Source organism: Cupressus sempervirens, chromosome 1, assembly GCF_028749045.1.
Source record: "Cupressus sempervirens isolate cs-2001-9-10 chromosome 1, ASM2874904v1, whole genome shotgun sequence".
Classification (NCBI taxonomy): Eukaryota; Viridiplantae; Streptophyta; class Pinopsida; order Cupressales; family Cupressaceae; genus Cupressus; species Cupressus sempervirens.
Genome location: NC_143118.1, coordinates 403,644,715 through 403,672,603, shown reverse-complemented (window position 1 = coordinate 403,672,603; position 27,889 = coordinate 403,644,715). Strand labels below are relative to the sequence as shown.

General features: G+C 34.2%; 1 protein-coding gene across 8 annotated transcripts in view; it reads right to left on the bottom strand.

The window, feature by feature from the left end:
* Positions 1-509: 509 nt before the first annotated feature.
* The window catches only part of LOC149578001 (DNA replication complex GINS protein PSF3-like), a 54,581-nt gene continuing 27,201 nt past the window's right edge, over positions 510-27,889 (bottom strand). For all 8 annotated transcript variants that reach the window (XM_089827213.1, XM_089827205.1, XM_089827218.1 and 5 more), the window contains 3 exons: positions 2,278-2,370; positions 1,600-1,739; positions 510-843 (listed from right to left, as the gene is read on the bottom strand). In XM_089827213.1, coding sequence (XP_089683339.1) covers positions 719-843; positions 1,600-1,739; positions 2,278-2,370 — 358 coding nt within the window. In that variant the 3' untranslated portion in view covers positions 510-718. The remainder of the gene's footprint in view (positions 844-1,599; positions 1,740-2,277; positions 2,371-27,889) is intronic.

The window sequence follows — 27,889 nt, the reverse complement described above, 5'->3', positions numbered from 1 at the left end:
AAAAAAAAAAAAACTTCCATAAACACAGTGTAAAAGCCATAGGAAGAGCCCTCGATGCTCACCCAATTATGGATAGAAAGGAGCTCATTGAAATGCAGTGCGTGTACCTACTTCAGAGGAAGCACAGTCCCATTACCTATTTTCTGTCAGACTTGTTGTGTAACACAGCACATTGTAATGGATGTTGTAAGCTGGAGAATAAAGAACCTAAATAGAGGGATGGGTTTCTATGTGTGAAATTTTTGTCCCAAAACCGCATACTTGCATTTAATAATTTATAGTAAAAAGTAAACAATCACAGACAGGGTGGTTGAAAGAGTACAAAATCATTGTTTGTACATGACAACATGGCCAGCCCAAGAATGCATTCTACGAACTATCCTTGCTCGAAAATGTGTGAACCAACAAGAGCAACACTCTTTAATTTATTGGTGTAGTGTAGTCCATTTATTTCTTTAAAGTGAATTAAGTAAAACAATAAGCACATTTCAAGTTGTGTGGGAAAAAAGTTAATCGAAAGAGTTTCTTCTTAAATACCCACAAACATAAGCCACCTGCTTTCCTCAGCACAATATTCAACTTCATACTCAGTTTACCTAAGATATATGCAGTTTGCACAATGTCTATTTACAAGAGCATCCTTCTTGCACTGGAGACTCTTCTTTTCTCTGGCAAGAGGGACCAAATTCAAATAAATTGATAACTTAAGGATGTTATATCAAGTAGCATGCAAAGAATCATTTTGTTTTCTTTTACGACCCAAAACAGACGCCTTCTCCAATCTTGGGCCCTGAAGTCGCCACTTCTTAAAAGCTTTCATTGAATCACGAGCTGCTTCGAACACTGCTCAAGAAAACAAAAATATTAAAAGGTACAACTGATCCAATAACAATACTAATACCTCCAAGTGTCATAACACATATCATTTACAAATATCCTGCCATAAATAGTAATAAAGAGAACATAATCACCAAAGAAGGTCAACATAAGTTAGAAATAAATATCTGCTTAGCCAAATTCATAGCACATTCTTCCATAGTTTTTAAGTTGTTTCTGAGATATGCTATCTTCTAATTTATTAAATGAGTGATAACTCAAGTGCAATTTAATAACAAATATTATATGTTTATAGCTGGTATTCATCACAGGACATTCTTGGTCATTAAAACGAGTGATGACTAGCTGGTATTCATCAGAGGCCATTATCAGTCATCAAGATGAGTGATGACCCGAGTGTGCAAGAGAGCTAAAAAACCACATTAACTAATATTAGATTTTTGTAGCTGGTGTCCATCAGAAGACACTCTGGGCCACTGCAACTGACAATTCTAATTAATTTGGAAAAATGGGCTACTATCCAATTGGATATATCATATTTCTTTGAAAATGGAAATAGAAGCCAACCTTTGATCCTTTTACCCTGTAAGTTAAAACCATTTAGAGCTAAATTTCGAACAAATTCTAGATTAAATAGATTTATTTAAAAACTAATGCACTCTCAAATTTTGTGCTTTCCAATGATTTTAGATTGATTACTAATATTATATAGGTTACAATTTTCACCGAAAGCAAAATATTGTACATCTTTGCTTTACTTACATTCGCTTTCCTCCCTTGTGAGAAGCTTCTGGGACTTTGATGTCAATGAGAAGGCTTCTCTATGAGCTTTGCAAAGAATATCTTGGTAACGCCCTCGAAATGTGTCAAGAAGGAAGGGCCCAACACCTCTGTCTGAAACTCTACAAATTAAAAAGCACTGAAATAAGATTGGAGGAGATAAGAGCATATTTAAGTGCAGCAGCCAATAACAAGAAAAAACATCAATTAAAACAAATATCACATAACAAATTAAGCAACCTAAAAATAGAAAATGAGTTGATGATTTTCTAGCCCTTGGGTTGATTTATGATAATTGCCCAATGCAGTTTTCACAATGTCAAAATCCAGTTTAGCAGGAAGATTACTATTGCTCAATTTGAAAATCTCAATTAAAAAGGACCTCTGTCCCAATGAAGGAAAAAAGCTGTTGTTCATTGAATTCTTCTGAACATTGGGAATTGTCATCATTCTCTAGAAAAAAAGGCTTTTTTACTTCCCTTTCAGTGATTTTGAAAAAGAAATGAAAACATGTGAACCAATAATTACACAATTACTAGCACAAAAACAACAATGACATCCCAGACATAATTATAAATTGAAATTCTCTGACTATGATGAGAAAAGAGGTCAATACAATTATTAACCAAGAAATAGAAATTATAGTGTCAAAGAACTTACAAAGGTGCAATTTTGCACCCTAACTCATAAAAGTAGGGGCATCGACTTCTCAAATTGACACAAGCAGGATCAGCTTTTATTTCCTTCTTAATCCTGCTCCACAGCACAAATACATATTAGGAAATGAGTTTCCAAAGGTAACACAATTAAATGTATGACATATAGGCATGAATTAGATCAACAGAAAAGGTTTAAATAAATTACTGGTGTTTTGATCACATTATCATTCTCGGATATTAGAAGGTATCCATCTTAGATTACATAAATGAACTGCAAATCTTAACAAATCAGATCAAGCTTAATGTTCTCGTAAAATTTGGTTACATACATTACACACAGACTAACCAAATTGATTTCTTCACCAAAAAAAAATCTAAAAATTATTTAGCTTCCAATACTTCATGATGACAATTATTAGTTTTCCCCAAATATTTATCTTTCCCAGATTCATTTAAAAATCTCAACATGTTGCATATTCTTGGTTTTGTTAGAATATAGTTAGTATAAAACAACTGAAAAAAAAAAATTTATCAGAGGCTAAATGCAGCTTTAAGAAGGTGGAGCTAAGGATGACACTGATAGGATTTACTAGAAACAGCTACATCCTCCCAGTATCATTTTTATACCCTGCACCCTCTCAAAGTCCATAGGATGTGTCAAAAGGAGAGCAACCACTTTTTTAACCTGATTAAAAATCTTCCTCCTTTATAACAACATTATCCCTGTGAAAGACGGGGATGCCTTCCCCCTACCCAAGGGAGTTGCGCATTTCCAGGACGGGGCATCCTGCCATTGTCCCACCACTGCCACGGGGACACCAAGGAGTATATCAGGGACTTCTAGAAGCCTCCTTTCCCTAGACTTTTAAAAAAACGTTTTGTTTCTTTTAATTTGTTTTTTACATTCGCAAGCAAATCAGATGTATACAGATATTTTTGGCTGATTGAAGGACATTTTCAGATCATTTTCAAATCTAATGTGGGAAATTTGTAAGGGTTTGTAGCCGCTATTGGATACATTTTTGCTGATTATGCTGGCTACTGGTACTAAATAAAAATCAGAACTGGGATTTTCTGTGTTGGTGTTTCCATGTTTGCAATTCAGATGGTGCTACTGTCATATTTATCGAACAATTCATTATCCAATTCCATTTCATATATGGTAAATTTCAATGTATAAGGGTTTCATATAAGCAGTGATGAATGACATTCTCACTGTCCATAAATAACAGTCATAATCAGCAGTCATATTTTGACAGATACAATTCGTATATTAGTATTTAGTATATGCAATTTTGCTATTTTACTAATTTGTCAAAGTTTCATTTGAAATGTAATTCGTATACATCTTATCATAAGTACTTTTTCTCGTGTTATACATATATCAGCACTACCCCTCTGTTACATCCCAAATTTTTGATCTTTTAAAACAATATTATAGCAGTTGTGATGGTTAGTAAGAAACTCTCAGATATCATGATCTTGTGAAATGGAAGTTATGAATAACTGAATTGATTCATGTGTAAATGACTTGTTAGTCAATTATTGTTATTTCAAATGGCTGGTGTCATTACCTAATGTTCTAAGATTATAACCGAATATCATAACGGAATGACAAGAAATAATTTAGAAACAATACATCTTACAGAAATATTAGGTAATGGCACCAACTATGATATTCAGTTATAATCTTAGAATATGTTATTTACTTTCAGCTTAGTTAAAAAGGTATGTTACATATGGCATCAAAGCATTGGTTCAACTTTGAACCTTGGGCTCATCATTTAACAAAATTAAGAAAACTGAAAATAAAGATTTAAATGTAGCAGGACATATATCCGGAAGACTCCCCGCAAGAAAACCCGGCATCCCATATGCTTTAATTTGATAAAGAACATGCCGAAGCATGATTATTCCTATTGCTCCATACCCTGGGATGATGAAAACTAGCTCAAGCCACGCAATGAATGAAGAAGGAAAGGGTCAGATGGACTCCTGCCAAGTGGGCAATACTAAGGGACAAACTTATCAAGGCATGGAATGCCCGACAAACTAATCCCCTCGTGATTTTTAGTAAAACTTGGATAGTGCGGGATAAGCACAAAATTGAAACTGAACAAAACACCCAAGAATAGAATATCTAAACATTCAAATTAGTGTTTCCTTCGTAGTATCCTTGGAAGAGGAGATTTTGTAAATAAAATTTGTTACAGATGTAACTAGGAAATTGGCAAATTCAATAAAATAAACAATTAGTAATATTTTACTGTTCTTGCACTTTCTTTTGAACAAACATATATACATTCAAAAGTATGAACATGAAATTGATTTAAGAAATTTATTTATATTTCAGGGGCTTTTAAAATAGGGAACATGAATAGCAACGAGAACATTGACGATAATGAAGTAACCAATGAAGTCAATGCACAGATTTTGCTTCAAGTTTTGCAAGACACACAAACAAAGCTGGAAAACATGGAAAAGAAAATGAAAGATTTGGCAGCCTAGATAGGGCGAGGTCAAGAGATGCAATCCTCACCTCCATCTAGCACTGAACATGAAAATTCTGACCACGGCGAAAAGAGTGCTCAAGTCTCATCCACACAAATTGAGAATCAAAAGAAACTTGAAATAGTTAGTGACTTGTCCTTTGATATTAAAAAGATCAAACAACCTAGGTTGTTTGGCTCTAAATCTAGAGAGGATGCAGAAGCCTGGTTAACTGAGATGGAACAATACTTTAAAATCAAAAATTTTCCCGAAACTTCAAAGGCAGTATGGAGAATATACCAACTTTCAAGTGAAACAGCTACTTGGTGAGGAAACACCAAGGTAGAACTCAACGTTAAGACGATCGAGGTTACATGAGACAAGTTCGTAACCATCTTTAAGAACCAATGGTTACCCCAGACTTTCTACGACCAAAAACTGTTAGACTTTCATAACCTTAAACAAGGGGATATGTCTGTACACAACTACTGGGAGAAGTTCACTCGGTTGTTGAAGTATGTATAGCAAGACAAGAACCTAAAAATTGGGAAGTTCATTATGGGATTGAGCAATAGGACCAAGGGAGCAGTGGATGTTCTCGCTCCCCGAACTATGGAGGAAGCCCTCGAGAGAGTTGTTCGTCAAGAACACAAAGTGAAAAGGGATGACTCTATCTAGGATAACAAGAGGAAAACTAACTGGAACACAGAAGGATTAGATTCAAGATCCCATAAAAGGGATTTTAAAAATTTGAAGCCCAATAAACCAAACTCTAGAGGAAATCGTGGTAAAGAATTCAAGGGTAACTCCAACTCAAACAGAGGCAATAAAGGGAATGAAAATAAGGGACCGCCATCACGATGTTACACTTGTGGTGGGGATCATTATGTCAACAAGTGCCCTAACAGATCAAATAACAATCAGCCACCTCGACCCCCATTACCACCGCAGCAAACTGTCTACCAGCAGAGGATTCATGCAAGCACTAGACTATCGGCAGCAGAACAACAACTGAGCCCAATAGAAACTCTAGGTAAGATCTACGAAAACCTTATCTCCATATTAATTGATACAGGGGCGACAAAATGTTTTATATCCCCAAAGTTAGAGTAGATTCCCCAGAAGCACTAGTTTTATGGCAAACCCATGGACTGTTGAGTATGCAAACCAATCAAGGGCTAAGGTAGAGCAATGCTTGTTTGAAGCCCAAGTTGACTTTCCAAATCTTTCAACAAAGTGAATCTATATGTAGCACCTCTTGGGTCCTATGACATCATCCTAGGTATAAATTGGCTTAGTGAACATAAGGCTAAGGTTGATTGCCTTGCCAAGATAGTAGAATGTTTAGATGACCAACGCAATCCTATAACCATCAAGGGGATTATACATAAGATCAAATCACGCCAAATGTCGGCCATGCAACTTAAAAGATGTAGTAGCAAGGGATGTGAAATATTTGCGGTAAAAGTTGACGATTTGAGAGAACCTATAGATACTACTTATGGGGATGATTACATCTTCAAAGATGGAGAAATTTGAGAAAAATTGAGGGAGTCCTTCGAGGAGAAGTATCCATACCTCAAGAAGTTTCAAGATGTGTTCCCAGGAGAACTCCCTAGATTACCTTCGTATAAAATATTTGATTTCACCATAGACTTGGTACCTAGGGCAAAACCTATATCCAGAGCACCTTATCGAATCACCATTACTGAGTTAATGGAGCTACAAGTACAGCTACAAGATTTATTGGATAAGAAACTCATCCGACTGAGTCTCTCGCCTTGGGGAGCTCCAATGTTGTTTGTCAGGAAGAAGGATGGGACCATGAGATTGTGCATAAACTATAGGATGCTTAACAAGGTTACCATTGAGAATAGGTATCCGCTTCCTAGAATTGATGACTTATCTGATCAAATGAGAGGTGCAACTGTATTTTCTATGACCGACTTGAGGTCCAGATATCATCATCTCCACATTAAAGACGAAGACATTCACAAGACTACCTTCAAAACTAGATATGGACCTTACGAATTTACTGTACTACCATCCGGATTAACCAATGCTCTGGTAGCTTTCATGAATCTTATGAATAGCATCTTTCAAGATTGTTTGGATTAATTTGTGTTAGTGTTTATCGATGACATTCTCATATACTCACAAAATGTTACATCCCAATTTTTGACCTAGCTTGAAATATAGCCGTTGAGGTCCGCATAAAGTCAGTTGGCAATTTAATTTGATATAATCTAGCAAAATGGTAAGATAGTTGGTTGTTATGATTTCAAGTGAAGATTTCCATGTATCATATCTTAAGAAATATATCACCCATCATGAGCATGTAATTGATTGGAATCTTTTGCAAGTATGAGACCCAAGGGTGGTGGAAATAGAGCAGCTCAAAATACTCAAGATGCATAGGCTTCGCTTCAGAAATCGAGACATAACTCAGTGCAAGGTCCAGCGGAACCAATATACTGTGAAAAATGCCACTTGGAAAGATTATGATGACATCTTCCAAAAATATCCTCATCTTTTCTCCAAATCCAGAGAATAAAAAATTTTGTGACCATTTGTCAAAAAAAAAGATTATGTTTTGCTAGTTAAGTAGAATTTTGTTTTTCCTTTTGTTAAGTTCATCGGAGACGATGAAACACAAGGGGGAGGGTATGTTACATCCCAAAGTTTTTATCTTTTAAAACAATATTATAGCCATTGTAATGGTTAGTTAGAAACTCTTGGCTATCATGATCTTGTGAAATGGAAGTTATCAATAACTGAATTGGTTCATGTGTAAATGACTTGTTAATTGATTATTATTATTTCAAATGCTTATATTTAAGATAAATGTTAATGGTGGTTAGCCGTTGTGACAATTATCAATTATTGTGTTTTCCTTGATATTTTAATTTAAATGGAGGAACATATTACTGTGGACTATGCATTTTTGCTTGCAGGAACAAACGCGGGGGGGTTGGGGGAGCATTGTACCTTGATGAAGGATTTAACAGCTAGGCAACGGAGTATACTTTGGATAGTCATGAGCTACTTCACCATTTTTTATAACAAGAGTAGTAAACATTTAACATCATGAAAAGAACTATCACCTCTCCCTTATTTTGAGACTATGAAAGTGATCAACATTATAAACTTTACATATATTTATATATGATGCCACCATGATACTCTGATAATATCTATAAATTGCACTTACATGTATATATACATATATGCGTGTGTACCTAAAGGGAATATAATGATAAAAAATAATTATGCGTGCTCTCAAAATTACACACGTGTATAGATATATGTATATGTAGGTACAATTATAAGTAAAACTCAATAGCATGATTACATAACATTTATTAAGCCGAGAGGCTTTCTACAGTGGAAGCATTCATCAATGTAAACTTTCTAGCATTTAAAAAAAATTGGCAATCATTTTAGTGTCATGTATATTAAAATAGCAAATAAATCATATTGATAATATTGAACATTAACATGATTCGATTTAATTAATTTTGTAACTAAAACAAGAACTAGCCAATTTTATCATCCTTGTCAACTATTATTGCGTTTATAATTTATCAATAAGTAACTAAATTCTATTGTTTATCTATTTGTTATCTATATAGTCAATTAATAATTCTATGTTGTTTCTATTATTTTATTATTTAAAATAACTTAAAACTTTTAGTATGAAAATATGTTTTTTACTAGAATAGAATGAATATCTTTGATTTGTTAAATATAAAAAACTAACTTGGATTTTGGGTAAATAGTAAATTGTGAAATCTAATAGATATAATAGTATTTTAGATGTCATAAAGATTTTTTTTAAATGCTAGAAAGCGAACAAACCTAATTACAAAAATCTTATCCATCAATTTTGATTATTTCTTTTAATTTTTTTATTTCTATCTATTTGTTATGATTATATTAAATTGTTAATTCTATGATGTTTCTATTATTTAATTATTTAAAATAAATTAAAACTTTTCGTATAAAGTTATATTTCTTATTTCTATCTATTTGTTATGGTTTTTCTATTATTTATATTATTTAAAATAAATTAATTCTATAATATTTTTATGATGAACTATTTATATTTCTAAACTTTAAATATTTTAAATTAGATATCTCTCAGCTTAATTTACAAAAAAATTTAATTAAAATTTTAGGTATGCTAATATATATATATATATATATATATATATATATATATATATATATATATATATATATATATATATATATATATATATATGTTTGTTTTAAACCATGAAAAAAATATTATCTTTATGTTTTATTATGACTCCAAATCAATGAGCGTTGCCACCCTATCATCATCAACTTTTGAATTTGAATTTATGGATTTCTTGTAACCAATATCGAGCTCCTTCTTGTAACCAAAAGCACGGGAGGCTTTATCTCCCTTCTCCACGGCTGAAGGATCATTCTCATTTTTCACTTCCTTCTTGTATGCAATTACTCTTTGAACCAATGTATCCTCTCACCTTTCCGCCTATATTCTGGTTCGTAATACCACACTTAATCTACAGTATTGAGCCGCCTCGGTGGAAGCCATAGCGCGTGGAGTTGTTGCCCAAAGAATCGTGTTAGCAATTGAATTGTTTCTTTTCTCAGATCATGAAACATTTCGCGAGTTATTCTTGTTTCATGCCATGCCTTTTCAATGCAAACTTCTCTTTTTATATATCACTGCCAAATGAAGTAGTATCATGATAATAAGCTCGGTTGTCTAACCAAGGTTCAAAACGTAGTGAGAATTTCCGAGGAGCATCAGCCCTGCTCTTTCTTTATTTATGACAAGATCTTATCTATGCATATGAGGTGCGTACCCGTAGGGACTGAACTATTATAGTTCCCTTGAAAATGAATGCTCAACAATTGTTTAATGCATAATATTTTTATATTGTATAAGGTCTGCTAAAACTTTGGCTTGAAGTATTTTCCGATTTACTTTGGTATTTGCTATATACCAGTTGTGGTTATAATCAAAATGGTACCCACAAACAAATCTGATTGATAAGAATCTCATAATTACTAGCAATCTCCTATGATGCACCCAAGGCTAGCAAAGCCAAGCGTAAATGGGTGAAGAGGAGAGGTATTCCTACAAGAAAGATAAACTACTAATTAGTGTCTTAATTATATGAACATTTAAAGAAAGAAATTGCTTAGTCCAAGTGAACTCATGATTTTCCAAAATATATTCGATTGTCAAGTCGAGCGGTAGTGATCGGGTTGTTGAATGCCCACCTATATCCTTGGCCAAGGTAGATTAGAAGCATGCTTGCCACAAATAATCACTAGAGGTCAAAAGTGCTAGCTGATAGAGGGAAGGTTGATGAAGGAATTCCTCAACCTTGTTTGTTACTTAGCCGACACAACACCGGTATGCTCAAGATGGCAGGACTATGGTGTCCCAAGCCTAACCCAGGGTAGGGAGGGCCTTTCTCGTAAGAGATTGTGTGGGGATATGTTAAGGTCCGCAATTGGGAGGTTAAGTCTATGTCAATGCTTCTCCTCTTCACCAGATGCCAAGGCTTGCACAACACATCATCAGTTATTTCAATTCATGTATGAAATTCTAAATCTTTTTACTTGTACGTACTTTTATATTAATTTGAAATGTATACTTGTAAATATGGTTAATTTGGTTTGTTTCTTTCAAAACGTAATCATAGAAGTCAGTTATGGAGGTTAATTTAGTTGTCCTTCATATGAAATGGATATAGTTGTTACTTAAATTTGATTTTATAGCTTGTATAATAAATTCAGAAATAGTTTCATTTTTGTATGATGTATTGTTTCTAAATTACTCCATGTCATTCTGTTATGATATTTGTTATAGTTATTTACTTTCGGCTTAGTAAAAATGGTATGTTACACCTTCCACTGTCCACCCCAAACTTAGGTGCTTTGTCCCCCGGTCCAAAACAAGTGATGGAACACTAAAATATCCATGCCCTTTCTTCCTAGTACTTACTTTTATATGAGGCATTTCCTCAGTTTGTGACAGGTTCCCTACCTTTTCTGATTCAGTTTTTTTCCTATGGTTTAGAAGTGCTCTTGGCTTTCTATCTTCCCCACAGTTCATAGCCCAGTTACCAGTGAACTCCAGTATACAAACAAGGATCACATCCACATACACAATTCCTGGCAACTAGTTATATGCTATCTATCCATACAAATATTCGTCTACTCATGTATCTTATACTTCATTTCAATAGAGTTGCCATCAGCACCCATGCTCCCACACGTCCAGGTAATTGTGGTTCAAGATTTCCAAGGTTTATGGAACAGGCTTTCTACCTCTTGATGGTTAATTCTGGACCCTCTCGGCATCGTTTTTATTTCACTGGTCTCAGTGAACCAATCCTCTCACAAATATTTTAATTTTTTTCTAGGCTTTTGATCGTGATTTATGCCTTAAGAACAACAATTTCTACCCTCAAGAAGCTTTAGCATCTTAATTACTGGCATTTTCTTTGTTTACTTGCCCTGCAGTTTCAGCATTGAAGACATGACCGTCCCTAGGACATTCTGTAGACTAATAATAAAACAATGCAAATGCATATGCAAATGAGATGAGATAAATGAAAATGCAAAAACATTTTTTGGGAATAAGCATGGATTCAGCTGATATATAGAAATTTCTAGAGACAAAATAACCCCTTTCATATATTTACAAAAAGTGTAATGTGCTACAAGCATTTTTACATTTGCCATCACATGCAAAGTAGTGCTTAAAAAGTACACAATTAAAAATGAACTGAGTTACAAAGTGCAAACATGCCATTTAAAACCTAATTGAATTCATGACACATGGCAAGTACCAATTCTTAAAGTTGATTAAAACAAGCTATTTAGTGGCATTGACACACTAAGCTCACCAAAGTTGTCACAGTTGTACCAGTAACTATAGATACAGAGACAGTTACAAATGGGGCAGATAACTCATTGTCTATTTTAGACAGTTTTGGGATGCAGGGACAATAAAATCATTCTAATGAATTTTTAAAATTGCAAGATTGCACAATTCAAATCTTAAATCTCTTTTTGTCGAACTCTGGCTGTAATCGTATACCAATTCCAAATTAATTTTTTGAAAGTTGCCATAAATATAGCAACTGCATTGGTCAACCTAAAACACTTACATTTTGTATTTAGCAGCCATGTCTTAGCAACAGTTGCATTGAACTTGTAAGGAAGCTAAGGTAGCAGAAATACTTCCTACACTAATCTTGAGAGGAGACTTACGCAAAATTTGAGAACTTTACAGCAGTTACAGAAACTCAACAGAAATAAACAGAAATAAGATGCATCTGCAACATACTGATTTAACTGGGAAAAATATTTATGGGATAAATACTCCACTCCGGAAGCCATCAAAATACATGTTTTTCAGAAATCAATAACAAATTACAATATGCTTGCAAAGCAAGCTTCTTACAAGAGTATCACCAAAAAAGCGTGAGTATTAGCCTTTAGGTGACTCTACAACACCCTTAGGATCGATTAAAGACCAGAACAATTTCCAAAAGAGAATGGTAAGAAAGATTGCAAGCTTGATGACATTGTTTATGGACATCTCAATGCCCAAAATGAACTTTGCATATATGGGCAAAGTGAATAGACAGGAGGTTGTCACAATAACATGCAATACACAACCTATCACCCCCTTAAGGTGGATAAGTGATTAAGTCCACTAAAGGTGGAAGATCTATTTAAGGTGGAAAAGTGATAACAAGATATAACCACCTAAAGTGTAGAGTGATCACTAACTAAACTCAAGAGATAAAGTGTAATTAGAACCTAGGAGAGGTTATCACTAGGTACAACACCTTAATTACAACAAAAAAACCCTTAAGTGTCACTTAGGGAGTACACTTATTATGCAACTATGAAATATGGGTCCCCACTACGAGTCCATGTTAGGTACCCACATACAATGTAAATGCAATCTCTCATAAGCAAAGAAAAGGAGAAAACCACATGGGAAAAAAATCCTCTCTAAAAGAAAGAAAAGAAACAAACAAATCATGATGCATGAATGACTCAAGGGCCCCCAAGGACTACATACATCATGTCTATATAATCAAGTATCCCCCCATAGGATGGAAAGGAGACTACATAGCCCCCCCATAATGAACAATGTCCTGAAAAATAGAGTGTTTGAAGGAAAAATATTGTCCAAAGCCTACAAACAACATTTCCCCCCTTGGGGAGAACATAAACCAAGTACAAATGCCAGCGAGCTGCCCATTCTAGATGGGAATTAGGAAGTGGAATCAAAATGGAGGATGATGATGTCCCTGAAATCTTCTCATATGTCATCAAGCCTTGGATAATGAAGATTTCATGAACCAATCAAGAACATGCCCAATCACAAATAGTAAGTGACAAGCAAGGAATCAATGGAAACTGATTTGGAACAAGATCCAAAGATAAAAATGAAGTGACAACATTGGTGTCACGAAAATCATCAAAAAGAAGAGATCCCTGCAACAACTAAATAGGAGTCTCCAAGATCAAAGAAGTCATCACATAAGCATGATCATATTGAACCAAGCAATGTGACAAAAGTGAAGATGGAGACTCGTGGATTACAATCCCCAAAAAAGACTCGTGAATGCCAGTCCCCATAGAAAATGTAGAAGAATCTCCAACAGTGAGGAAACTGTCATCCAAGAGAAGAGAAATCATCACAAATGTGTCTCCCAAATCTGAGATGTAAGACTACAAACAATGAACCAATATCTGTCAAATAGGAAGACAAATAGACAACTCTTGCAATGACTCACTGGAATCACCAAAAAAAGATAAACAAGTGATCTCAAATAGAGAAGTAGGAGTTGTAGGTGGAGTCTTTGGATCATTGTAACTCTCAAATGTTACATCATATTTAAACACCTCTAAGGTATCACCATCAAAGGGAATATTGTCCATCCAGCTTTCAATACATATCTGATACAGTATGGATACACATCAAATATTGTACACATCTACCCTGAAAAGAAACTTGATTTACCAACTGTGTTGTATAATATTTAATTTGATTTTTTTAAATGTGACTTATATTTTGAAGAGACTTCATTCATGCAATGTTTTTTACATTTTTTGGTAAGCAAAACCTGCAACAATTGAGAAAGAGAAATGAAATGTTTTTTTATTTCAGCAGCCCATTTTTTTGGGTAATTTGCCAATGCAACTCTATTGTTTTTGCATATTGTTCATTTTTGTATTACATTATAATTATCTATGCAAGTCTAGTTCACTTTCCTAGGTTCCTAGTTCGAACAAGGTTCGAATTGGTTACTAGTTCAAGTCCGATTCACCTATGTGTTTGGAAAAAGGTTCAAACCTAGGCAGGCTAGTTCCTCTTGTTGGAAACAATTCTTCAAATTGTATGTTGCTATCGATGTTACACAAATGTCAGTACTAACCAAGCAATGAAGGACTTGCAGTATTAACCAAGCATATTTAGTATTGATCGAGCAATCAGGTAATGAAGAACATTCAGTGTTAGTTGGTTAATGAAGAATATCATGTTTACAGTGTTAACCGAGTGGGCGGGCATCAAAGGACTCCTAGTGTAAACCGAGCGTTCAACCCCAGTATTGACCGAGTGACAATAGAATACAATTGTCTAATAATTAGTTGTTTGAGGCCGACTATTTGGATGTTTAAAGATTATTTAAAAGGGTATTCAAGCAAATTTATCAGAGCTTATGATGTACAAGAAAGGTCAAGTAATGAGGATAAGATGTACAAGTAGAATACATGGAATAAGATGAATATATAATCAAAAGAAAAGGCAGAGCAGGAAAGTGTGGAAAATAAGCTGCAAAGAATATTCTGATCAATGAGGATCCAGAAGTCAAGCCTGAACAGAGATCTAAATCTACAAAGGAAGTTGCTTCATAAATCAAGTCAAATTGTTGATACCTTCTAATCATTGCAGCAGTGAACAAATCTCTTAACATATTTGGCTTAACAGTCATATTGTAAATCCTCTAACAAAGTGACATTTCAAGATTGAAGTGTTTGAAAACCTCTAACCAAGCCACTCCTAACAAGATGATCTAATTCCTCTAATTGTACTGAACAATATGTTTTGTAACCTTTAACAGGCTTGGCTCCTAATAGGGCTCACTTCAAAAGAGTGAAAAATATTGTAACAAGTTGCAGTGTGGTTTTCCCAAATTGGGTTTCCACGTTAAATCTTGGTGTCATTTGTGTTCATGTTATTTGCTATATGCTTTATATTTTTGCAACTAAGTTACTAAAGGTTAAACAGATTAATATTCATAAGACTCTTTGTTAACCGAGTTACAATAAGAGATTAGTTTTAACCGAGCTGGACAGCATTGCATTATCAGTGAAAAGTTGATTTGACATCTAGGGACAAGGAATTGCTTTTGTGGTAATTGATTCACCCCTCCCCTCTCATTTACTCTCTTTATTTCCAACAACTGGTATCAGAGCGTTTGGTACTTGCAAGAAAGGTTTTCAGGACCTAAGCTAAAGATCAAGATGTCATACAGAAGGGAGATTCCCAAACTTAACAGAGAAAACTTTTCAGCATGGCAGGAATTGATGAAGCTACACCTATCAAGCATTAGTGATATTGGCATGTTCTACTTGGAAAACAAATATGTGCCACCACCTAAACCTATGACTGTGGAACAAATGAAAAAGCAAAGGATCACAATATAATGATGATTGCTATAGCTTACTCTCTCAACTATTCTAAATTTGATGAGGTTAAAGACTGTCCTACTGCATTTGAAATGTGGGAAAAACTACAAAGAGTCTATGGAGGTGATAAAAATATGCAAAGAGCCAAGGCAAAAAGTTTAAGAGGCAAGTTTGATCGAATGAAAATGAAAGAAGGTGAGAACTATGATAACTTTGATAACTATGCTCCTAATCCTATCAAAGATTGATAGTGAAGAAGAAGATGAATTAGAGGAAGACCTTGAAGTCATTGAAGACTTGCTAGCTAAAAGAGTATCAAAAGGGAGAAAAATTCAGAGGTCCATTGATTTGTTTCTCATGTGAAGAGGTTGGTGATATTGCTACAAGATGTCCGAACAAAGAAGATAAAGATGAGAAAAGAAATAATAGGTTCAAGGGCAAGAAAGACTTCAATAACAACAAGGACTACAAAGACAAAGGTAAGAAATCTTGTCATGTTACTACAAATTTTGATAGTGATGATAATGAAGTAGTAGTTTACATTGTTGTTAAGGATGAATCTGATAATGAGGAAAATGAAAATATGGCACTTATTTCTCATGTTAGCAAAAATGATACATGGATCATGGATAGAGGTTGTTCTCATTACATGACTGGTGACAAAACTAAGTTTGAACATTTAGAACACTATGATGGTGGAAGTGTTAGATTTGGAAACCATAAACCATGTTATGTAAAAGGAAAAGGAATCATAGCATTAACTAAAGCAATCAAATGTGAAAATGCCTATTGGGTTGAAGGATTAAGACATAATCTATTGAGCGTGGCACAGCTGAACAATATAGGATATAAGGTAAAATTCATGAATGGCAAAGCTAAACTATTGGATGAAAAGGAAACCTGGTTGGGACTTGCAATCAGACAAAAGGTAACTTGTTTTACCTAGATCTCATTGAAAGTACATGTTTATTAGCTCAAATAGAAGAAAGTTGACTATGGCATAAAAGGATGTGTCATGTTAACTTTGATAACATGGTTACCATAAGCAAGAACAAAAGAGTAAGAGGCATACCAAATCTGACGAAACCTGAGATGGGCATGTGTAAACAATGTCAAATTGGAAAGACGAGTAAAAGAAGTTTCAGAAGTAAGTCTTTTAATTCTAAAGAAGTTCTGGAACTAGTTCATATAGATCTTTGTGGACCAATAGGTATAGAAAGCTACTGTGGAGACATATACTTCATTTTATTTGTTGATGACTATTCTAGGATGATTATTTTAATGTTCTCAAAAGATAAATATGATGCTTTTGAAGTTCAAATGGTTTTTGGCTAGAATTGAGCAAAGAAAAAGGGAAGAATCTAAAATCCCTGAGATCAGATAAAGGAGGAGAATTCATCTTGAATGAATTCCATGAATTCTGCAATGAAACAAGAATCAAAAAAATAGGTATCAACACCTAGAACACTAGAACAAAATAGTATAGCAGAAAGAAGGAACATATCCATCATGGAGTGTACAAGAACACTAATGACTGAGAAAAATGTTGCACCCAAATACTAGAGATAAGCAATCAGCACAGCAATTCATACACTTAACTGAGTTCAACTGAAGAAGGGTACAAACAAAACACCTTATGAATTATGGTATGGGTACAAACCTAATGTTTGTTATCTCAAAGTATTTGGAAGCAAATGCTATATCTTGACAGATGTAAGGAAAAGAAAGCTTGATGCAAAAAGTGATGAAGGTATATTCTTAGGTTACTCCAATAAAAGTAAGGCATACAAATGTTTGAATCTTGCTACTCACAGTCATAAAAAGTGCACATATGAAGATTGATGATTTTGCAAAAAGAAGTGAAGAACAGAGCAGCAAGAAGCCTAAAGACTACAGAAAATTTGTTTACTATGAGGAGAAACCTGAGACTTTACCACAAACAATTGAAGCTAAGCAGTAGCGAAGTGAACCTAGCAAATCACAGACAGCACAACACGAGTCACAAACAGAGGCATCCAAGTTACAATCAAATCAGCCAAAGGAGCCCAAGCAAAAGGCAAAAGATCATGGAGAACCAAGTGAACAAAGTTCAAAATGAAGAAAGAAAGATCCAAGACTTGCAAAACATGTCAGAAGACATCATGCACCTGAACAAATAATTGGAGGAGAAACAGATGGCATACTGACAAGGAACAAGGCAAAGCTAGTATGCAAAGGTTATGCTCAAGAAGAAAGTATTGACTATGGAAAAGCATTTGCTCCTATTGCACAACTTGAAGGAGTCAAAATACTTCTAGAATATGCTGCACAAAAGGGATTCAAAGAATATCAGATGGATGTAAAATCAGCTTTCTTAAATGGAATCCTGGAAGAATAAGTCTACATTGAACACCCTAGAGGTTTCATTGATCCAAGCAAAGGAGACATGGTATGTAAACTTCACAAAGCTTTATATGGACTGAAGCAAGCTCCTAAAGCATGGTATGAAAGGTTGCATGGATATCTGGTAAGAATTGGTTTTGAAAAGACAAATGACAATAGTAACTTGTATATAAAGAAAGGACCACAAGACAAGATATTGCTTGTAGAAATATTTGTAGATGATATCATATTTGGAGGACATGAGATGTTATGCAAGTCATTTGTTGAATGAAATGAGGAAAGAATTTGAAATGTCTATGTTTGGAGAGATTAAATTCTTTGTTGGTCTACGAGTTCATCAAATGATGAATAGCATAAACATCACTCAATCAAAGTATACCAAGAAACATTGAAAGCATTTGGAACGGAAGATTCCAAACTAGTTGGAACACCTATGTCTACTGGACATAAACTCTCAAAGAATGATGATTCAAAGGAGGTAAATCAAACTACCTACAGATCAATGATTGGGAAACTTTAGTATGTGGTACACACCAAACCTAATATTGCATTGGCAGTTGGCATAGTTGCAAAGTGTTCTGCTAATCCTAAAGAAAATCACATGATGGCAGTAAAAAGAATTTTAAGGTACCTAAAAGGAAGTGAAGAATATGGTTTATGATATAAGAAAAGAGAAAATCTTGAGTTAAGAACCTTTACTAATGCAGATTGGGCATGAAGCATTGATGATAGAAAAAGCACTAGTGGATTAGTATCTTGGACAAGCAAAAAGAAGAGTTGTATTTCTCAATCAACAACCAAGGCAGAGTATGTTGGTGCAGCAGTCAATTGTTCTAACATAATATGGATCAAACAATTACTATCAAGAATGAAGGAGGAAATCAAGGAACCAGTGGTTTTCTACTTTGATAACACAAGTGCCATCAATATATCCAAAAACCATGTGATGCACACAAAGACAAAACACATTGCAATCAAGTATCATTTCCTAGGGGAATTGATTCAAGACAAAGAGGTGAGATTGTAAACTGTGAACACCAAGAAGCAGATAGCAGATATATTTACTAAGGCTTTACCTAAGGATGCATTTATGTATCTAAGAGGTAAACTAGGAGTTATTCCCCTATCTAATGCTCACTAAAGCACAAGATAGTGATGCATCAACCAAGTTCCATTGAAGATGTATCAAGTTGATACAAATTGTCACACTTCAAGTGTGAAATGTAGAACATATTGCATATGAATCGGTAAAAAAGGTAGATAGTGACTTCAAAGTTTGTATCCTTTGGCACTGGATGTCAAAGAGGGAGAGTTTAGTGTCAACAAGGGAGAGTTGATGTCAAAGAGGAAAAGGGAAACTTTTGTATCTCAGAAGGAGAGTATTTAGATGATGGAATCAACAGCGAAGAGGGAGAAAATGAAAAAAGTACACAATAGAGTGTTGACAAATGTAAGAGGGAGAATTCATGTGAAAGCAGCTGAGACAAATCCAGGTAGAATCTCGAAGGGAGTTGGTATAGAAGAGAATCAAAATGAAACTAAAGGTATTATTAAATTGCTCATACTCTTATCATTCTATGTTGACATGTTGTGCCGCTATCAATGCCAAAGAGGGAGTTTGTTGGAAACAATGCTTCAAATTGTATGTTGCCATTGATGTTACAAAAATGTCAATATTAACAGAGTAATGAAGGACTTGCAATATTAACCAAGCATATTCAATATCGACCGAGCAGTCTGGTAATGAAAAACATTCTCTATTAAGAGAATCAAAATAAGAATGCAACTAAAGGTATTATTAAATTGCTCATACTCTTATCATTCTATGTTGACATGTTGTGTTGCTATCAATGCCAAAGAGGGAGTTTGTTGGAAACAATGCTTCAAATTGTATGTTGCCATTGATGTTACAAAAATGTCAATATTAACCAAGTAATGAAGGACTTGCAGTATTAACCAAGCATATTCAATATCGACCGAGCAATCAGGTAATGAAGAACATTCAATGTTAACTGATAATGAAGAATATCCTGCTTGCAATGTTAACCAAGTGGTTGGGCATCAAAGGACTCCCAGTGTAAACCAAGCGTTCAATCCCAGTATTGACCAATTGATAGCAGAATATAATTTTATAACAATTAGTTGTTTGAGGCCGACTATTTGGATGTTTAATAATTATTTGAAAGGGTATTCAAGCCAATTTATCAAAGCTTATGATATATAAGAAAGGTCAAGTAGTGAGGATAAGATGAACAAAAAGACTGCATGGAATAAGATGGATATATGATCGAAAGAAAAGGCAAAGCAGGAAAGTGCGGAAGATAAGTTGCAAAGAATATTCTAATCAGTAAGCATCCAAAGGTCAAGCCTGAACGGAGATCTGAATCTACAAAAGAAGTTGCTTTATAAATCAGGTCAAATTGTTGTTACCTTCTAATCATTGTAGTAGTGAACAAATCTCTTAACAGAGTTGACTTAACAGTCATACTGTAAATCCTCTAACAAAGTGACATTTCAAGATTGAAGTGTTTGAAGGCCTCTAACTAGGCCACTCCTATCAAGGTGACCTAAATCCTCTAACAAGGTCATACTTAACAATATGTTTTGTAACCTTTAACAGGGTTGGCTCCTAACAGGGCTCACTTCAGAAGAGTGAAAAATATTGTAACTAGTTGCATGGTGGTTTTCCCAAATTGGTTTTCCACATTAAATCTCGGTGTCATCTGTGTTCATATTATTTGCTTTATGCTTTATATTTCTGCAACTAAGTGACTAAAGGTTTAAACAGATTAATATTCATAAGATTGTTTTGTTAACCGAGTTACAGTAAGAAATTAGTAACTTAGTTGCAGAAAGTGAAAAGTTGATTTGACATCGAGGGACAGAGAATTGTTTTTGTGGTAACTAATTCACCCCTCCCCTCTTAGTTCTCTCTTCATTTCCAACACCTCTAAGTTGAACCCAGGTCAAACCAAGGTAGACCCAAGCAAGCCAACCGTGAACCAAGTACATTTATGTTGAGAAACATTCTATAATTTAGTGTGAGATACAATTATTACAGAATTTGAATAAGATCTTTAACATTACAACACAAAATTTGTTGGAGTTTGGATATATATTACATAAAATTAAACTAGCCCTCAAGATTTCCTCCAGTGAAATTTCCATATCCAATTGCCAATAATGACCCATGTCCGATTAATAGCAAGCTCCCTATAGTGATAAATTAGATTTCAAACATTAAACAATATCATCAATAGGTGAAAGGAGTTGCAAGCTGTGCTTTTCACATTTTTCAAGCAAGATGTTAATTACAAACAAACAAGCTCTTTGTACAATGAAAAAGTAGTAAGCATTTGAGGACTTCGAAAGAGAGAAAGTTATAAGTGCAAATAATCCTATTGGCATTTGCATTGTTTGTGAATCAACTAATGCCTTTGATAAAGAAGAAGATGAAGATTTAGATAATAAAGTGAACCATGTCCCTCAACCCCTCAAGGGATGCCTAAGCCTCCTCTGTCACAACACATGATAAACTGCAATTTAGAAAGAAAAAAAGATTTTTTATTTGTTTAATGCATTCTATTCTAACCCTAGGGGTATGTGGAGCCCATCTCTTGTGTTATATTGCTTCAAAACACTATCAAGCTTCATTTGTATTCATTTTTTTATTTCTAAGTGTTTGCAACAAGAGCGAGAAGAAGAATGAAGAGCTGAGAAAAGGGCAATTGTAAGAGTGAAAAGAGTTATTGAAAGTCAAAGAAGAGTGACAAAGAGCAAGAAGAAGAGGAAGATTGTTCAACTTGCTGAAGAGATTTTTCAAGCAAAACCTAGGGTTTCTAACTAATTTTTTATTTATTTTCTAATTTTCAAATGAATGTTCACTGTTTTTAGTTTTACATTTCTTATTGTTTCATTTTGTTATAGTTAATTCATTTCTAGATTGAAGTACATTCTTACTGTTTCATTTTCTAAATTCTTGTTTAATTTAAAATATTAAAAAATTTAGGGTATAGGTTGAAACCATATTTTATTATTTTTTTCCATTTGGTAAAATGAAGTGTCAAAATGAGCTCCCATGGTCATGAAACAAGTTATGATGAGATGGAATTAGAAACTCATTCTTATAGTGACAATGGTAGCCAATCAAATTACAAACCTGAGCATGATGATGACACCAATGAGGAGGATGAGTATGAGCAAACTGAATCAATAAATAGTTGGCTACCTAGTCCACCATTTACTAATTGCCCCTTCACATTTTTGATGAAGTGGGCTAAGGGTGCTTATGATTCTAAATCTCCTCATAAATAGTTTGCAACGAGGATAACAGCCCCAACACAATCAAGTGGTGGCACAAGGAAGTGGAAATGCAACATTTGTGGTATAGAATGATTTGGTAGCATCTCTAGGGTGAATGTACACTGTCTCTTTTTGTTAGAAAAAGGTGTGGGAGTGTGTGAATTTTTTAAGACCAAAATTCTACATTATAGGATTGAGTTCAACAAGCTTTGGGGCATTCCAAATGACTTGGAAATTGAAATACCTGCTTATTTGGTAGGCAACATATTCAAAGTATTCAGTAGTTGCATTAGCAGCAAATACAAGGGCAACCACTTATGTCTACTCCTAGATTGCAGCAGAGAGCAACATCATTGGCAGGGGCAGCCTCGCGACCTTCTTCTACCTATAGTGCTTGGTTGAAGCACAACTGAGCAAAGGGAAATTGAAGGTGACAATTGAAAGTAACCCCATAGCAGATTTGTTTAATGGGCAGTTGAAAAAGGAGATAATGAAATCCATTGGCAAATTCTTTTTTTCTAATGGCATACCACTTCATGTAGCTCGATCTCCTTATTACAAGGAGATTATGCCGATGGTTGCGAGGGGGGAGGGGGGGCCATCATTTGTGCCACCAAGTGAGCACAAATTGAGGACCACAATCTGAAATAAAGAGTATGCCAAGATCAATGCAATAATGGAGACCATGAGAGCATGTTGGGAGGAATCTAGATGCAACATTATCGTGGATGGGTGGACGAACATTAGAAACCATCCACTCCTCAATATCATAGTTAGATGCTCAAATGGTTCATTCTTTCTCAAGGCAATTGATTGTTTAAGGCACCGAAAGGATGTTGATTTTCAATTTGACATCCTTCACACAGCTATTGAGGAGATTGGGCCAAAAAATGTGGTCCAAGTAGTGGCAAATACAACTCTTGTGTTTAGAGTTGCAAGGAGTCTTATTAAGACAGCATATAGACATATTTTGTGGACTCCCTGTTGTGTGCATGCCATGAACAATGCACTCGAGGACATGGGGAAGATTGACTGAATTAACGGTGTGGTCAGTGTAGTGCCTGCCCCTAAGTCGCATTTCTGTTATCATTGCCAAACTCTTTCAGGCCAATTTATGTTTGATGATTAGTATTATTATTTTAGAGATTATCAGATGTTGTTTTACACTCAGTTTATTATATGATGAGATTACTTGGTACTCTATATTTCATGCATGTATGATGATTATTCAATATTTTCAATTATCGATGACGATTAGTTAGATGGTTTATTATCACATGTGCCTTCTTATGGATACTTACCCCATACTGCATGTGTATGGTGTGCGTGTTTGTTTTATTTATGTATGGTGTTTCTGATATGGTTAAGGAAGGGAGTCGTAGTCACCTGCTAGTCGAGATCTACACGATGCACCACTTCCTGCCATTGTTTGTTTAGCTTAGAATATTGTGTTTGTACATGCGTGGATTTTATGCAGGTTGCAGGTACTGGGTATCGACTCCCCTGAATTGCCAGGATGAGCGTACCCTATCGCATTGTCTCAATGGTAAGAGAGGGGAGATAAACTCTTAAGTCCAAATCCTAAACCCTTTAGCCAATTGTCCTAATTGATAATTAGGACAAGTATCTGAGTTAAGTACCCTCCGAATGCATCAAATGATGTAATTTCGGGATTATACCCTTTTTGTTTTGTTTTAGTATATGCTTTTCTATGTAGGGTTTTCGTATGTTGTTATATGAGTCCTTGATGTGTTTTCTATTAATTAAGTCTAATTAAAAAGATTAATTAATGATTTAATTTAATGGAGAATTAATATGATGTCTTTAATATTTAATTAATTGAGAAATTAATTAAATAAAAGAATTAAATTTGGAAATTAAAGTTCAAAGATAAATTTAGAACAGAATAATATTTATTTAATTTAATAATAATATATTTAGAGTTCATTTTTAAATAAATGCTAAATATTATTGTTAATTAAATTAATTAAATATGTTATCAATTAAGTTTCTAAAATTATTTTAAAAAGTTGAAAGATATAAAATTATTAAGAATTCTAGATCGCATGATCTAAGCATGAGTTTAAATTTGAGAATTAAATTAAAAGATTAAATAATAGAAATTAATAACGTTATTTTAATTTCATAAAGTGCACATGAGATTAAAGTAATAAATTAATTTAAAATAGAAGTCAAGTGGAATATTAAATAAAGTTATTTAATAAATCAACTTAATGTGCATAAAAGATGAATGCAAATTAAAAGAAAAGATAAGAAAGGTTAATTTGGAGTTAACTCAGTTGTGCAAAGAGTCTTCTCGGGTGAACGCACAATTAGTGCCCCGATTTGAGGAGAAAATTGCTTATCACAACTTTGGGGGTTCATTCTAGGGGGACACGTATTTGGACGGGAATTCTTGGGAGACTACTTTTGGAAGCAAATTTCAGAAGGCTGATACCAAGAAAGTTTTCCAGAAGAAGGTTATTGAGAGGAGCGAATTCTCTTACAGTTCCTGGAGATTGCATAATAGCATCAGAATCAGGTAGGGTCTTGTGTTATTGATTATCGATTTATTATGCAATTATCCTTTCCTGTCTTCTTCGTTTCTGGGGTTTGTAAATCGGATTTCTCTGTGATGAAAGTTTTAACCTTTCAATATTGTGAATTCATTAATTGTTCGTCAATAATTTCTGTATTCATGGAGACTGGAAGAGTTATTAGAACCCTTGTTTTCTAGATTAAGAAATTAAGATTTGAGTAAGGGTTTTGAATGTAAAAATTGAAAGTTCTAATTTTTTAAAAAATATATATATATATATATTCCTTGGAGGATATTGTCTTAATAAAAATTAAATAAAATTAATTTTAAAATAAACATTAATTATTTTATATATATTGTTAAATAAATCTAATTTAAAATAAACTTAATTTATTTATACATTTATTAAAAAACAAAGTTAGAGATTTAAACATTAAAAAAATAATAATAATAATAATAATTAAATATTTTTGGGTGGGGCAAGGCCACCACTTCCCACGCCCCACACGCTTTCCCACGTTGCCGCAGCAGGTGGTACTACTACGTAGCAGCAGTACGAAGTACTGCTGCCTGCGGCAGCAGTAACACCTGCAGCCGCAGGTAGACAGCAGGCCGGCGGGCCTTTAAAAAAATGCCATATTTTATTTAAATAAAGTGAATCGATTTAAATTTTTATAAATCGTTTTTTTTTTTTTTTAAAAACGTTTTAAATAGAATTATTTTATTTAATATTATTATTAGTTAATTTAAAATTTATTAAATTTTAAATTATATTGAAATTTTATTATTATTTATTAATAATTTTATAAATAAATAAATTATTAATAAATATAATATGATTCTTTATGTATCACTAATTAATCTTATTTAAAGTTTGACTTAATTAAGATTAATTAAATCGAAAATTTGTTTAAGCAAGTTTAATACTATAACACCGATTTTAATTCAACAAGTATTATTAATAATTTAATTATAACCTTAGATTGTTTTAGGACTTTGACTTAAAATCAATTAGAGATAATTAGGTGTTTTCATTTGGAGATAGGAACGGGTTAATTTGTAAAGGTGAACTATGAGTTCTATCTGTTTAAAACATACGTTCAACTGGAAATGGAAACCTCACATTTACTCAATAGTATATTATCAATCAAATTGAACTATAAAACTTTTTACTTGAAAATAAACACTGAAAACTGAAACCTTATTGTTTAACTCAACTGTATATTTCAAATCAAAACCAATTGTGAGACTACGATGTTTTCTATATATTGTTTATGTTTGAGTGTTATGGGGTTGGTTTAGCGTTGACCAGTTTAGGTTGTCCCCAGAGGCTCGGGGTTGTGAATGTGATGTTATGATGATTTGTTCTCGATCTTTTCAAACCAACCAAGGTAATGCGATAGTATGCTCTATGATGGATGTATTTACTGTTTGTTATTGCTTTCCAGTTTCCTTGTGTGAAGCTGAGGTGTATGTATTTGAGATACCTAACTTAACCATTTTCGAGTCTCGATCAGTTATATTTGATAACCATTTTTGAGTCTCGATCAGTTATACTTGGATTGCTTTTCGGTCGCTTGAGAGGATTGAAGTGGTGGTTATGTTCTTGATAATGTCATGTTTTGACTTGACCATTTTGGAGTCTTCGATCAGTATTGTAATTTACTATTGGGATACTTTCTGGTTGCTCATTGGAGAACCATTGGATTTTGTGATTTATCATTGATGCCTTCAGTTGCTGATAGAGAACTGTCGTGGTCATATGATTATTATTTGGTGCTTATCTGTTGCTCATGAAGAACTGATGTAATTTTGTGGCTTATCTTTTATGATGTTTTTCAGTTGCTTGTATAGGACTGAGGTGGTTTTATTATGATTTCATGAGCCTAGGGTAGGTTATCTATGTGTAGTGTCGGGAAGTGGCTTGCAATGGGGATCGGGGCCCTAAGAGACTGCCTGGAGTAACCCATTGTAAGTTGATTTAATAAGTGAAAACATTTACACTAAATGGGAGAAAATGAACCTAACAAGATAATTGTATGTTCTCTCCCATGCCTTGAGTGCTAGTACAGACTAGGATGGGGTAGAGAGAACGCTTGGTTACGACCTTGCATTCCATAGTATGCCTCGTCAATACGAGAGGATACTAGTGGCCGCAAGGATCAGTAGGGACTCGGGATTCCTAAGGGATTGCTCGGGTAACTTCTACATGACTTTTGCGATGACACTTTCCCGCTTGCATATTAGGTTTCCTACGTGTCTTGTGGTACCTCTGGGATTTAGATGTCGATCTTTTTAAGAACCCTTGAGTTAGCATACTTATAGGATTTCCTGGACTTAGAGAGTATTTATGATTATAGGTTTCGTTATCCTATTTGGGACTTGAGACTATCTCCTCAGCGCGGTGGGAGTGGACCATTTAGGTTCCACGCAGTCGGGTGGTAGTGCTTTTACTCTTACCATTGAGATCCGTTTCGTGGTCACCGTGGCTGGAGTTTTCATGATTGGCATTTACCTTCACTATGTTCTTGGATTATTATGATGGATGGTTAGATTTTATGATAGATGTTTTATCATTATGGATGTATGGATGTATCATGTATGGGGAATAGTTTCATATGTTTTTACTATACTTTGTATCATGGATTTGAGGATGTTGTATCTTTATCTTTACATATGTATATTCTTTTAAGCCTTTCATACCCTGTGACATGTACAGTGGATGATTGAGCATTCCGAATTAATTTGCCGAGAGGCATTCGAAACAAATGTATATTATGGACATGAGACTTTCTAATTATTCTTTCATATGTATGTGATAGTTGTTAAACTTAGAATTAATTAAATTTAAACGTGACTCAACGTCTTGGGATCTTTAAGAAATGTAACTTACAATGTATGTTTGTCGATGATTACATGTTATTGCTTCCGCTACTATGTGTTTGATGTGTATGTTATACTTTCTTACTTTAAAAAAAAAAAATGTTTAGCAAACTTAGTGAAACTTTAGGTTAATTCTTTTGGATCCCTTGGCGGGGCGTTACAGTCAGCAATGTTAGAGATGTGCAGATGTATATCTGCAACAACCACACTTCACATGCACTCTTGAAGAGCTCTAGGAAAGAGTTCTTGAAACCAGATGAGACCATATATGCTTCACTCTTTTGGAGAAAAT